Source organism: Coprinopsis cinerea (genome assembly GCF_000182895.1).
Source record: "Coprinopsis cinerea okayama7#130 chromosome 3 map unlocalized cont3.3, whole genome shotgun sequence".
Taxonomy (NCBI): Eukaryota; Fungi; Basidiomycota; class Agaricomycetes; order Agaricales; family Psathyrellaceae; genus Coprinopsis; species Coprinopsis cinerea.
Genome location: NW_003307542.1, coordinates 679,886 through 692,473, shown reverse-complemented (window position 1 = coordinate 692,473; position 12,588 = coordinate 679,886). Strand labels below are relative to the sequence as shown.

Genomic DNA, 12,588 nt, shown 5'->3' with positions numbered 1-12,588 from the left:
CATTTAGAGAATCAGGGAAGTTCTCGTTCTGTGTGCCGAAAGTCATAGTGTTGCAACGACTGTGACATGATGGCGAACACTTCCATGTCACATCATTGGCAACTCCGAAGGAGGGAGCGTGACGAACTTTTGATAGTACTGAAGAGAGTGGCGAAGATGTGTATCGCAGTTAGGGGCTAATGCAGGTGGCGAATGAACGTAATGCTGGGTAAATAACCTGTCGCAACTGGAATCGTCATTACTCTATTGTCATGAGATCGGTGTTGTCTACATCAATCTTGAGTGTAAATTGGATTGTCTGCCAGAAGTCGGTCCATCTCGCTTGAATCCTCGACACGCGAAATAAAGATTCTCCCAAACACTTCGTTTCTGCTGTAGGAGCGGCGGTCACTATCCTCTCCTACTATCTTGCAGAGAATGTTGAAGTCGTGGGAGGCGAAGCTCTTCAGCGTTGGGCAATAACGGACAAACGGGGCGGCCGAAAGCTCAAAGTCGTCAAAGAACAACTCGTCGGAGGGATCCAACTCCTCCCCCTGTCCCATGGTGCCGTCACGCTGATTGCCCGCGGCTTCGCGCTCGAAACGTTCCAAGGGAAACGGAGTTGCGTCATCCAACGCGATCCTATAGTTCCAGATGAAATGCTGTAGGCGCTTGAACCACGAGAACGCGGGTGCGTACGCCCACGAAGGTTCGGGCCAAATCACTGGTTTGGCTGTTTTCTGCAGCCCGTTGGCACGTACAACGAGCTTGAGTGCGCGGAGGTTTGGGCAAACGAGGGCGATCCGCCGAATCATGCCTGGCAATGCTCTCTGGTACTCGATTCCGTCTATCTCCAGCGCCTCCAGAGTATTCGAATGAAGGGAATGGAACAGCGTATACAAATGTCGCTGCGGGATGTGGATACGGTTTGCAATCTTGAAGTGAATCAGTTGGTCGGTCTGCCCTGGCATCAAGAAGAGTCGCTCCATCAGCCATGCACCCAGAGTGGAAAGGGTAGAGGCACGGATGTTGTAGACAGAGAGACGTTGCAACGTCTTGATGCAATGAAATTTGGGGTAAAGTAGCGTAGGGAAGTCAAACTCCCCGTGCTTATCCAGGGCACCGAGGGTAAGATTTTGCACGTGCGGGAATAAACAGAGTATATCCCATTGGCTGGATGATGATGCATCACGGGAGCCGAATTTGAGGTCGAGGTCGAGCGTTGCTTGTGAGAGGAAGGGAAGATGGTCTCCTTCAAGCCACCGTTGAAGGTCGCCCGACCGCTGGACACTGCAGTCGTGACACAGTAGACGCTTCAAACATTCGAGCGAGCATATCGCTGCAATTCCATCGGCATCCAGGAAGACGTGCGTCAGTCGGAGGGTGGTGAGGTTGGGGACGCCGTTGGGTGTCAGGACATTGCAAAGGTCGGCGAAGAGATCCTTGAAGATCATACAGTCGAGCGCTGTGTCCATTGTCCTCAACTCGTCCAACCATAGAGGCTTAGACGTCCATGTGAAATCCACCGAGAGATCCTTCAGAGCCCTGCATTGCTTGGGTTGGGCAAGGTAGTATTCGATATGCTTGCGACATCGTCGATATGCCTTTCCGAGGTAAGGACTGATTTGCGGAATGGGTTCCAATGCAGGATCCAAGCGGAAGTCAATTTCTTTCGGCTCGCCGAAACGGATTTCGCATCCCTGCCATCTCATTAATGGAACCCAACGGAGATATTTCGTGAAGCGCTACGTGCCTTCAGACAATGGTCCCTAGCCCATCGCAAACCGCTACACGTTCTCGACAGTAATAACAATTCTCGTAGTTTGCATCCGTTGAAGATGAGCTCCAGGATTTCGTCGGGGAGGTCGAGCAGGGTAAGACTCTGGAACTTGGGTGCCGCATTTGTCGCCCAAAGCTTACAGGCCTTCACTAGGAGAGCGTCAGAAGCGTTTTGAATGAGCAGGAATGGGTACCTACCGGAATGACCAACTATTCTAGCCTCTTCTTTGTCTCCAATCTCCCACCGCTGGCGCCAGTCGCGGTATTCTTCACGAATCTGGGGGAGGACCTCGTATCGCCAATAAACGGAATCTCCAATGACACATATTTCCTTGATATACGGCGCCAGCCTCTCGAAATCCCGAATGAACACCTCAAAACCCTGCATGTACTCGTTCCATCGCTGTTGTCTTCAGCGTCAGGCCACTGTTTTCAGACTGTCTCGTCAGGAAGACGCAAAGCGTACAGGTTCATGTCGTCCTGTTAGATCCATATTTCCCTATAAAAGAGGTCAGCAATCATCACCACAAAGCCTTGCAAACCACTCACCTCGATAAATCCCTTGTAGATATCCAAGAACCGAGCCCTCCTCCACATAACAACACGATCTTTCACCCACCTCAACTCTCGCTGCCTATTCGCCTCCTTCTCCTCGCCAGTAGACTTATCGTAGAACGTTGCCGCAATGAAGCTCTCAAGATCCTTCAATTCCTCGGCCTCATACATCAACATACACATTCCGTCAATGGGCTCGAGTTCTTCGTGGCACAGCTCGAGGCCTTCTCTCGTTGGCCATCGCGTGGGAGACGTCAGTCGGTCATCAGAAAGAATGCTGAAAGGAAAGCTATAGTTGCTCCAAGACATAAGGTAAGAGAAAGCAGAAGAATAGAATTTCGTAGCAAGTCGTTGTCTCCAAGATGAAAGTCAGAGGTCAAGCTGAACAGGACGATTTTCGAAATTGTTTGGATCTGATTCCCGATCACGGGAATACTCTAAGCCGAAATGGCCGGTAGCCAAGATAGGGGCGGGCGTCTATTTGCTAAACCGAATCGCTCTCCTCGGAACTGTCCGATCTCGTTACAATGAACTTGAGTACCTTCTTCTCCCCCTTGGAGTTTTGAGCCACCTGATACTCAGGCATACCCTGAAAGTCTCCTGGATCTACCTCTTCGCCAAGGACACACCATTTTCCCTGCGGATCATTTAGTACCACAGCCGTCTTACGATTCGAACGGACGGCGACTGACTGTATATAGGAAGCCATCCATACTTATTGACCGGATTTTAGACCCTTTACTCCTTAACATAATGTGCTTGACATTTCCGACGTTGAATGGTGGTCGACCAAACTTCAACGCCCGCAAATTCTTGCCCTTCGCAATCGCGTCTTTTAGCGGTTCCTACGCAGGCAATCACCAAAGGTCAGCCAGGCTTTAACAAGTCACAGAGGTCAGAGAGATACTCACAATATCTCCCTCCTCATTCCACACACTACACTCAATGATCTCCAACAACGGGAAAATCCCACACAGACACTCGATATCCGCAAAGGTCAGGTGCGCACCCGTCACCGCAAACTGCTTCAAAGTCGCTCTGTGCGTCTTCGCAAGGTCAAGCAAGAACGTTCTCGGAATATCAACCTGAGTAAAATTAGTCGGAAGCGCGTACGAGTGGAGCTTCAACACCTCCAAAGACGCTTCCGAATGCGACACGTTCTCGTTGATCCAAGACCAGATGGGGACATAATCTTGAAAGTCAAATGAAGAGATCCGAATCATAAAGTGCTTCAGTTTGGGGCGGCGGGATTCATCAGTCCAGTTTGGCTGGTTGGCGCGGCGCGAGGTGAAGGAGGGGAGATATTCTGTATCAAGGTGCTTGAGGTTCGGAAGGAGTGCGACGATGCTGGTCACAGCGGGCGCTGGAGCACCTCGCAAGAGTAGGCTCTCGAGTTTGGGCAAATCCATGAACACCGAGATCAAGATCGTCAACGGTACACCCCCGCAGCGCTGTCAAGGACCATTAGTAGTCGAAAATAGACGATGAAACCGGGACCAACACCAAGTTCGAGATGGGTAAGCGTAGGACCCAAGGTCTCACTCCATCCCTGCAAAACTTTCGCCGGACCATCTACGCAGAACCATGAAAATCGCTCCAAGCCGGTGAACGAGCTCAGGAGATTCCAGTTCTTGGCTCCAATATCGTAATGAGAGCGGATGCTGAGTTCGACAGGTGGGCGAGGTAACGCTTTGAGGACTGCCAGAAAGCTGTAGAGGACAGAGGTTTGGATGGACTCGCCGGTCCAGGTGAAAGATTGAATGCAGGTGCATAGGGACAATCCGTCCAAGGCTTGCTTATGGAGAGACGGTTCCGCCTCATTGAACTTGGAATCTGGTTGTGACGCCTTCAGAAGATGCTAGATGCCTAATAATCAGATGAAAGAAGAAACACACCTGATTCAGTAACATGGCGAACATATTTTGCTAATTCCGGTCTCTTGATCAGGGTAGACCACGGGTGAACCAAGACCTGATATTCCTGGAAGTGGTGAAGTGTTCGACGCAGTTCGGCGCTCTTCCACCTGTACAGGAGACATGACGCACCTTCGAGAACCTCGAGTCCAGGCGTCGGTACAGCAACGGCGTTGCAATCCTATTGAAGTCTTGGTTCACAAGGGCGCATGCATGCCAATCCTTTCTTCGACTAAGAGAACCGATGATTGGGTCCAGGATATCAATCGGTAGGTCCTGAAAGGACGCCCTGTGCAACAGTCGGTGAATTCCACAGAATGCCTGTGAGGAAATAATCGACGTACATGGCTTCCTTGAGGGCGAGAGACGCGTAAGAACGACGAGCGAGAAATCATACGTTGCTTCATGAACTGAGATATAAACCAAGCCCACCCGCGCGGCAAAACGAGGCAGCAGAAACCTGTTCCCATGATACCTTCGTCAGCACCGGCATAACGTACTTGTAACTGCGGCCAGCTTCTCTGGAAGCGGGCTTCATTCAACGTTGCGATGAAGTCATTGATAATAATCCAACTCTTACACGCGTCCCGGAGAGCTGTCAACAGAACAGGGAACTATCTCCGAAACTGGAAGCCGACGTCAATTATCTGATTCTTCCTCGCACACGGCTAACTCGCCTAACATTTCCGAATACTCCGATTCTACGGTCTCGACAACATCGACTACGAGTAGATACTATGCACACCTTGATCACCAGTTCAAGTCCTCTGCGGAATCAGTTTTGGTGACGATGAACCTGAGGACCACCCGTCCGCCTCTACTATTGTGCATGACCTGATAATCCGCTCGATTTTCGAGCTCATCTTCCTCAAGGTCGTCATCGACGATGTACCATTTGCCCTAGGAAGCAAGGTGAGTTCATGGTACGGATAGATAGATGAAGGGGAATGAGAGAAACTGACGGTGTATTGGAATCCATCGACACTGATGAATCGCAATTTTGAATCCTCGTCTCGCAGCATGAGATTTGTTGCATCTCGAGTGGAGAAACGGGATCGAACGTTGAGCTTTAGCGCTCGTAGATTTTTGCCTTTAGCGATTGCGAACTTCAATGATTCCTACATCGTGTTCTTGTCAATCTAATGTTTACTCGAAGGACGAAGTGTATGACGTACTGACCATATTCCCTTCTTCGACCCATACGCTCGTCTCAATGAACTCCAACTGAGGGAACATCCCACACAAACACTCAATATCCGTCAAAGTCATCTGAGCACCGCACGCTGAGAATTGCTTCAACGAGCTCCCATGAATCCTAGCCAATCCCAGGATGAACGTCCGAGGGACTTCGATATGCGTCATCGCGCTCGCAAAAGAGTGCAACCTGAACACTTCGAGGTGGGGTTCAGGTCCTGGAACGTTGGCAAGGATCCAACTCCAGAGCATGCGCGGGCCTTGGAAGTCTAGAGAGGAGGTTCGGACCATCAAATGGGTGAGAGGAGGGCGAGGGTCGTCTGCTGCCTCCCCGAGAGATCGGTTATAGGAGCGAGAGGAGCCGGAGGGGATGTACTCGGTGTCAAGGTGTCGGAGGTTGGGGAGGATACCCAGAATGGTGGCCACTGCTGATGCTGGTGCTCCTTTCAAGAGGATACTCTCCAGCTTGGGAAGCTGTGAAATGACAGAGACGAGGATGCTCGGTGGAACGCCCGCGCATCTCTGAGGGAGGTGTCATTCAGCGATCTATGTGGCTGATAGGCCATGGGCAAGCACGTACACCGAGCTCGAGATGGGTGAGGGTAGGCCCCAAACGCTCGCCCCATCCTTGCAAGACTCTGGGCGGACCGTCCATGCAAAACCACGAGACGCTCTTCAATCCGGAGAATGTCGTCAACAGGTCCCAGGTATCTTGCCCAACATCCAAGTGAGATCGGATTTTTATGTCCTCGAGAGGTCCAGGTAGGTCTCTGATGACCTCGAGGAAGCGGTAGAGGACAAAGCCTGCATCAGAATCATCTGTCCAGGTAAATGAGCGCAGGGACGTGCAGTGCACCAAGGCCTGGAGAGTTTGCTCGGTAAAACTCGAGGTGACTCGATTATGTATGGACCCTGGGTATAGGGTGTGTCAAAAGCAACTATGGGGAGAATGGGAGGAAGACAAACCAGACTCGGTAACGTGTCGGACATACTTCCCAAGCTCGGGACGCTGAATCAAGGTGAAGCACGGGTGAAGAACCACGAATTTCCCATTCTAGAAATGCCATGATCTTCGTTAGTGTCTTTCTTTCTTTCCACGAGGCATGACGTCGTGAAATCAGGGAAGCCAGTGGAATGACTAGGAATGTCCACCCAGTTTCCTGGCGGCACGAGACCACTCGTACCCGCCGCTTGAGATGGCTTTGGGGAGGAAGCCAGTGGCCAACGCTAGCTTACCTGCGTCGCTACCCTGGAATCGAGACTGCGGTAAAGCAGAGGAGTCGCGATACGATTGAACTCTCGATTGACGAGGGTGCAAGCTCGCCAATCCTTACGATCACTCAGGTTCGAGATGACAGGGTCCAAGATGTCCAGAGGAAGCTCTTGGAAAGACGACCTAACTCCGGTTTTTCATTAGCTGAGCGCTGAGTCCGTAACACCAAGACCAGAAAGAACTCACATTGTAGGACAAGATTCAGAAGTAAAGACGCGGACTTTGAGGACACCAAGCTCACGCTGTGGTGGTTGGGAAAGAAAGAGGGTTTAGGCTACAAGGTTTGTGATATAGTGCTCGAAATGCCCGCTTCCCATGATGACAGTGTTGGTAAGCTATAAAGAGGTTACTTCTAGACCAGGGAAAGATTATCTGGATGAAGTCATAGGACATGTGAGGTCGCCATCCCCGGATAAACGAGTGGTTAGACGGGTGTTGCGGTTAGAGAAACGGGTATTGACTCCGAACGTGATGAAACGATTTTGGTCTTGATTGATTCCGCCTTATCTCTTTCTTCCTTTACCACATCCTCCAAAATGTTCTATGTCATCGGCCTGGGGCTTTGCGATGAAAAGGATATCACCGTTCGGGGCCTCGAGGTGCGTAGCAGAATCCATGGATTTGAATGGAGACTCATCTATTGGATAATAGGCAGTCAAGGGCGCGTCTCGAGTGTACCTAGAAGCCTACACCAGCATCCTGATGATTCAACAAGATCGCCTCGTCCGTGTTCACAATCGACCCTCATATCCCTGAGCTTGACTTCGTTTTCAAAAGGAAGAGTTCTATGGAAAGCCAGTCATCCTCGCCGACCGCGACATGGTCGAAACCCAATCCGACGAAATCCTTCGAGACGCAGACAAGGAGGACGTCGCTTTCCTGGTTGTCGGCGATCCATTTGGAGCGACTACACATACAGATATCATCCTTCGAGCCCGTGCACTTGGAATTCAGACAAGAGTTATCCATAATGCCTCGATCATGAACGCGGTTGGAGCGTGTGGGCTGCAGCTGTACAACTTTGGACAGACCGTCTCGCTGGTTTTCTTCACGGAGACCTGGAAGCCGGACAGCTATTACGACAGGGTGAAGGAGAACGTCCAGCTCGGGATGCACACGTTGGTACTGCTGGATATCAAGGTCAAGGAGCAGAGCGAAGAGAACCTGGCACGGTATGTCGACTGTCCACTTCCTGCTTTTTTCATCATGCTAAACAGTAATCCAGAGGACGCAAAATCTACGAGCCGCCAAGGTACATGTCAATACCTACTGCTGTTTCCCAGATGCTAGATACGGAATCAACCCGACAAGAAAACGTCCTCAATCCCGAATCGACGCTCGCGATCGCTCTCTCAAGAGTCGGTGGAGACGGAAACCAACAGCGAATCGTAGCCGGTACTCTCAAGGAGCTTCAAGGCCAGCCTCCAGAGGTCTTCGGGGAGCCCCTTCACAGCATCGTGATTGTCGGTAAACGCGTGCACTACCTTGAAATCGAGTATGCGGAAGCTTTCGCTGTGGACAAGGAGAACTGGAGACGAGTAGCACGAGACGTATATGGATGTGCCGGTCTGTAAAAAGCATTTAATTCCAATTTTCTTTTGGGGTCTTGGAAGGGTACGAGGAGGAGCGCATGAAATTCCCAAATACGACGGATCATTCCCACGGCTAAATTCTTCCTGTTCGCGCCGGCCACGAGAGCACAGGTTTCAATGGTGTCCCCATACGTTCCTCATGCTCTCTACGCCATCGCCGTGACCTCCATCTCCATCCACATCGTAGGCCACAAACGCGAAAGCGAAGAAGAAAGAACTAGATACGAGTCGCGTATCTCCATCCTCGAACAAATTCGCGACCACCTCCGGAATCCGAATTCCACCACGTCCAAGGATGAGATCGAGCGCTTGAAACGGCTGGCGAGGCCTTTGAAGGAAGATCCTCACGCGGATGGGAGGAAACTGCCTGAAGTAGAGATTGGGTGGAGGGATGTTTGGTTTGGGAGGAAGCTGCCTAAGGAAGACGAGGAGCTGAGCGAGTGGGATAAGAAGGATTTGGAGAGGCGTACGTCGTGCCTTGATGATTCGCTGTTCTATGTTCTGACAATTTTCTGGCTTGTTCAGTCAAAGAGGCTTTTAAAGAAGAGAAGGCTTAGCTCGTGGTCCCGCCGGGCCAGCAACATCTCAGGCATGGGCTTGCCAGCACAATGTCCTCCCTCTTTACGCGACCTTTGCGAAATCTATTGCCTATCCATACCACAGTGCTATAGACAAGGCAATATTAATGGCATTGGGATGGGGGCCAACCCGCGGCCACCTCCTCTCACTCAACACTTCATCAGTCTCTTCTTCCACCCCATACTGGCCTCTCCATGACTCGAATGTGTCCTCGCGTGTTTCCTGGCTGCCTGACATTTGGATCCTCAGCTGGTTCGCCATGATGCTCAGGGTTGTGACCACAGGTGCTAGTGACCGCGCAATTTGAGCATCGGCACGGAAGGTGTGCAGGGTCTTGGTCGAGCGAAGCGTGGCACGGTGAAAGCTGTCGAGAGTTCTGATGAACCGGAGAAGATTGTTGAAAAGGAGTAGATTGGGTGCCTTCGAGGGGTTGGTGGTATGATACCTGGGAGGGATTGGACGAAGGGATGGGCAAGAAGAAGGGCGTGTAGTATGGAATAGGGCAGAACCACAGGTATGGCATGAAAGTCATCGTCATTGGATGCCATGCCCAAGGTGGTTGCATCGTCTGATTCACAAAAGGCGACGGTGTCGCAATGAATGGGCGTTGATATAGATATGCTGGGTCTGTGATCATGACATCAGACATCGAGCAACGTCCAAGGCGGGCGAGGAGGGTCAAACTCACCATCACCATTGAAGGACTGTCGTGCACCAGGGTGGGATTGCGTTGGGGTATTTTGTACAGAACTTGATTGCACATTCGACCAAGTGCTGCGGTTGCCTGACCCTGTCATTTGTGTGGTGGTGGAATTGTCGGTATTGATTTGGTTGTGTCCAACGTCGTTGAAGGTGCAGTTGGAGAAGGTGTAGTGTCGACCTCCTTCAAAGTAAGGCATTCAGGGCAGAGAGTTCTTCAAAAGGATCACGAATGAAGCTTGGGTCTAGGTGAACGTTCCCATTCGACTTAAATATATACTTAGCATTGTCCCCGTTCTATGCGGTTAAGACGATCTGTAAACTTATTCAAAACTATACATTACATACATACATCACATCTACTTGGAGTGCAACTCCTGCCGCACGGGGCGCTGCCCGTTCCAAATCCGGGGCTTCCAATACCCATCTCCTCACTTTCTGCGTGCAGATGAGGGATGCATCGTTCGCAGCCCGGCGCCCCCGGGATGACCGCGGGGAGGGGGCATCGGGCTACTCGGAGATACACGATTGCAGGCTGTAGATCGTACAACATTCGCTGGCACCAATCCTTCCCGAGAACGGGTTGTGCTTCGTTTGTTTCTAAATTTCGGTTCCATCACTAGACGTAGTGAATTCCGGGTATCAGGGGGATCGAATGGTTCCTTCAGTGGATGCTTTCTTGTACATGTACCGCTGGCAATCAGGATGATCAGGGATGATCCCACACCAAATTTGAATACTTCAATCTTGAGTACAGTGAAGTCAGTTTCACGAGGCGGAGAGACCACGAAGCGCTTCTGTCACAGACCATTGAAGCGAAGGTATTATGGTACTATTAAGTACTAACAAAAGACAGTCTGCCCCGTCATACACAGCAAATGGTATGAACAAATGGAATAGGAGGTCCGTTAGAGCCTAACTATCGCGAGCGGCTGTGGCGTCGATTTCCCAAGTGCTATAAAATATCAGAATTCGAAGGTCCATCTACGCCTATTTTAATCCTTATCCCCTGATAGCCGGTGGAGGGATCCCCATCTCGTCACTATCCTCATCGTGATAACTTTCCAGAGTCCTCTGGGTGCTGGAGCTGGGATCCTTCGACCAAGACGCTTCGTTAACCTGGATCACGCTCCCTCGATCTCGATCCCCCATCTCGTACGGCTGATGTTGAGCATCAGAGTAAATACCGTGCGGGCCAAAGTTGATTTCTTGCCGGTTAGCATGAGACGGAGACTCCTGCTGACCGTAAGAGTGGTGCAAAAGCGGTGAGTGAGGTAGACGCCCATGCTGCTTGTAGTTGGGTTTTAGGTTCGAGAGAAGTGGGTCGTGCGTCGCGTATGGCGAGAGGGGCGAAGATGGATAGGACCGTGAATCGAGCGTCCCATTAGCTTTCTCTCTGTAGTAGTTCCCGCCCGCCGCTCCGTTAGGCGCCTGAGTGGGAACTGTGCCTGCAGTGCTTTGGGGTTGAGGAGCCCCGGAGACGCCCGCGACTAAATCGTATCTCGTTGTGAAGAATAGGATGACGTTGAATAGACCGCTCAGGGAGAAAAGGCTTCGAGCGAGGAGGGTGAATTCGTAAGGGACGGGGTTGTTGGTGAACATTAACCAGCGGGCGATGGATTGGGGTAATATGCAAACGAGGTACACGAGAGGATACCTGAATCGTCACGGGGGTAAGAAATAAAGTGGTGGGAGTTGAAGACTGAGTAAGAATTGCACTTGCCAGAGGAGCTGCCGCGCGATACTTCGCATTTCTTCAGCTTCGTGTGTAGTGGCGGGGTTCCTTTTGAGAACAAAGTAGCCGACGGTGTACAGAACTAAAGTGATCAAGCCAATTAACCACATCCAGAAGTATTCGGCCATGACTTGAGCGACAGTGTGTGTTCTAGGAATCCAGCACCCTACGTGGCGATGAACGAGGGTGAGATTCGATACTAGTGTATTTGACGAATAGAAGATGCAAGAGAGGGACTTACAATACCCGGTCGGACCCATTAGATCTTTGGGATGGACGGCGAAAGTGATGAGCTCGATCAAAACCACGATGACCCATACCGCCGCCGTGAGGTACTTGACGATGTGCTTTGGCGGTTTCCAGCGAAGGATCAGAACCGTGAAAGTGTGAATAGTGATAGCCTGAAATACGAAGCCGGTGAGTGTTGATTGTAGTCGAGACAGAATCAAGATCGAGGTCAGTGAGGATGCGAGCTCACCCCAGTCGAAAAGTCGATGATATTCGTCCCAATTAACTTGATGTATCCCTGGGCTTGACATAGTTTGCCCTGGCTGATGACCTGAACCAAAACGAGTGAGCACTAGCGCGGTAATCAGCTGTAAGGATGGGCGTGTACATACTCCTTCGAGGATCCACCGTATCGAAAAGCCACCTCCGATGCTCCGAAGTATTTCGCCAACCATTAAACTCAGGAATAGACTCGAGTCGGCGGCATCTGCTTCTGCCTCTTCGTCATTATTCGCGCTGCGCTTTCTTCGTACAAATACGGTCTATCGCGAATACAGATGACGCAGGTTAGGTCTGACTCCTGAGCAAGGATCTGGACGAGGGACAGCCGTACAAGTTTGTAGAGAAGTAGGACTGTGACGGCGAGCCCTGATAGCCTTGGGAAACAAGTTCAAATAGGTTGACATGAAACTCAAGGTGAGAGAGAGGGAAAAAGACGTACAGGGATGCCTCCACGTAGAGGAACATGAATAGTTGCTGCCCGATTGTGAAGTTGCCAGTCTGGCCATCTTCGTGAATCGACGACATGATTCGTGCTGCCTCTGAATGCCTTCAAAGCAAAGTTGATGTGGACGAGACGGCACAGGGAAGAGAGGCTCTGACGGGGGAGGGGACGGAGCCAACACGAACCCTGTTCATTATACACGTTTCGGGACCAACAGACCTGTCAAATCGCCACAGCAATAGCCAAATCCTCCCAAGGTACGTCTTTGAGTCGGGGCGTCATGATTCTGACATGTATTTACCAGTAACATATCGATACGTTATTTGGAAGATTCGTTG

The 12,588-nt window shown here is 51.0% G+C and overlaps 7 protein-coding genes across 7 annotated transcripts; 2 read left to right on the top strand and 5 right to left on the bottom strand.

Moving 5' to 3' along the window:
* Nucleotides 1-272: 272 nt before the first annotated feature.
* CC1G_04642 (hypothetical protein) lies at nt 273-2,622 on the bottom strand (the record flags this gene model as incomplete). The annotated part of the gene is made up of 5 exons (XM_001829901.2): nt 273-1,679; nt 1,706-1,908; nt 1,957-2,161; nt 2,225-2,257; nt 2,308-2,622. The coding sequence occupies 5 exons, from the start codon at nt 2,620-2,622 to the stop codon at nt 273-275; spliced, it is 2,163 nt and encodes a 720-aa protein (XP_001829953.2).
* A 175-nt stretch (nt 2,623-2,797) lies between these two features.
* CC1G_04641 (hypothetical protein) lies at nt 2,798-4,633 on the bottom strand (the record flags this gene model as incomplete). Its single annotated transcript, XM_001829900.1, has 7 exons — nt 2,798-2,950; nt 3,006-3,158; nt 3,225-3,764; nt 3,815-4,146; nt 4,209-4,293; nt 4,359-4,502; nt 4,571-4,633. 7 exons carry the CDS (start codon nt 4,631-4,633, stop codon nt 2,798-2,800), a joined length of 1,470 nt encoding a protein of 489 aa, XP_001829952.1.
* A 343-nt stretch (nt 4,634-4,976) lies between these two features.
* Nucleotides 4,977-7,010, bottom strand: CC1G_04640 (hypothetical protein; the record flags this gene model as incomplete). Its single annotated transcript, XM_001829899.2, has 8 exons — nt 4,977-5,126; nt 5,189-5,344; nt 5,406-5,942; nt 6,001-6,332; nt 6,387-6,474; nt 6,657-6,816; nt 6,880-6,935; nt 6,972-7,010. 8 exons carry the CDS (start codon nt 7,008-7,010, stop codon nt 4,977-4,979), a joined length of 1,518 nt encoding a protein of 505 aa, XP_001829951.2.
* A 219-nt stretch (nt 7,011-7,229) lies between these two features.
* CC1G_04639 (diphthine synthase) lies at nt 7,230-8,267 on the top strand (the record flags this gene model as incomplete). The annotated part of the gene is made up of 4 exons (XM_001829898.1): nt 7,230-7,292; nt 7,345-7,416; nt 7,471-7,865; nt 7,919-8,267. The coding sequence occupies 4 exons, from the start codon at nt 7,230-7,232 to the stop codon at nt 8,265-8,267; spliced, it is 879 nt and encodes a 292-aa protein (XP_001829950.1).
* A 135-nt stretch (nt 8,268-8,402) lies between these two features.
* On the top strand, nt 8,403-9,019 carry CC1G_04638 (hypothetical protein; the record flags this gene model as incomplete). Its single annotated transcript, XM_001829897.2, has 2 exons — nt 8,403-8,751; nt 8,811-9,019. The coding sequence occupies 2 exons, from the start codon at nt 8,403-8,405 to the stop codon at nt 8,840-8,842; spliced, it is 381 nt and encodes a 126-aa protein (XP_001829949.1). The 3' UTR covers nt 8,843-9,019.
* A 1,546-nt stretch (nt 9,020-10,565) lies between these two features.
* On the bottom strand, nt 10,566-11,165 carry CC1G_14114 (hypothetical protein; the record flags this gene model as incomplete). The annotated part of the gene is made up of 1 exon (XM_002911535.1): nt 10,566-11,165. One exon carries the CDS (start codon nt 11,163-11,165, stop codon nt 10,566-10,568), a length of 600 nt encoding a protein of 199 aa, XP_002911581.1.
* A 63-nt stretch (nt 11,166-11,228) lies between these two features.
* CC1G_14113 (hypothetical protein) lies at nt 11,229-12,333 on the bottom strand (the record flags this gene model as incomplete). The annotated part of the gene is made up of 6 exons (XM_002911534.1): nt 11,229-11,464; nt 11,540-11,699; nt 11,777-11,857; nt 11,919-12,068; nt 12,140-12,182; nt 12,248-12,333. 6 exons carry the CDS (start codon nt 12,331-12,333, stop codon nt 11,229-11,231), a joined length of 756 nt encoding a protein of 251 aa, XP_002911580.1.
* Between the last annotated feature and the right edge of the window lie 255 nt (nt 12,334-12,588).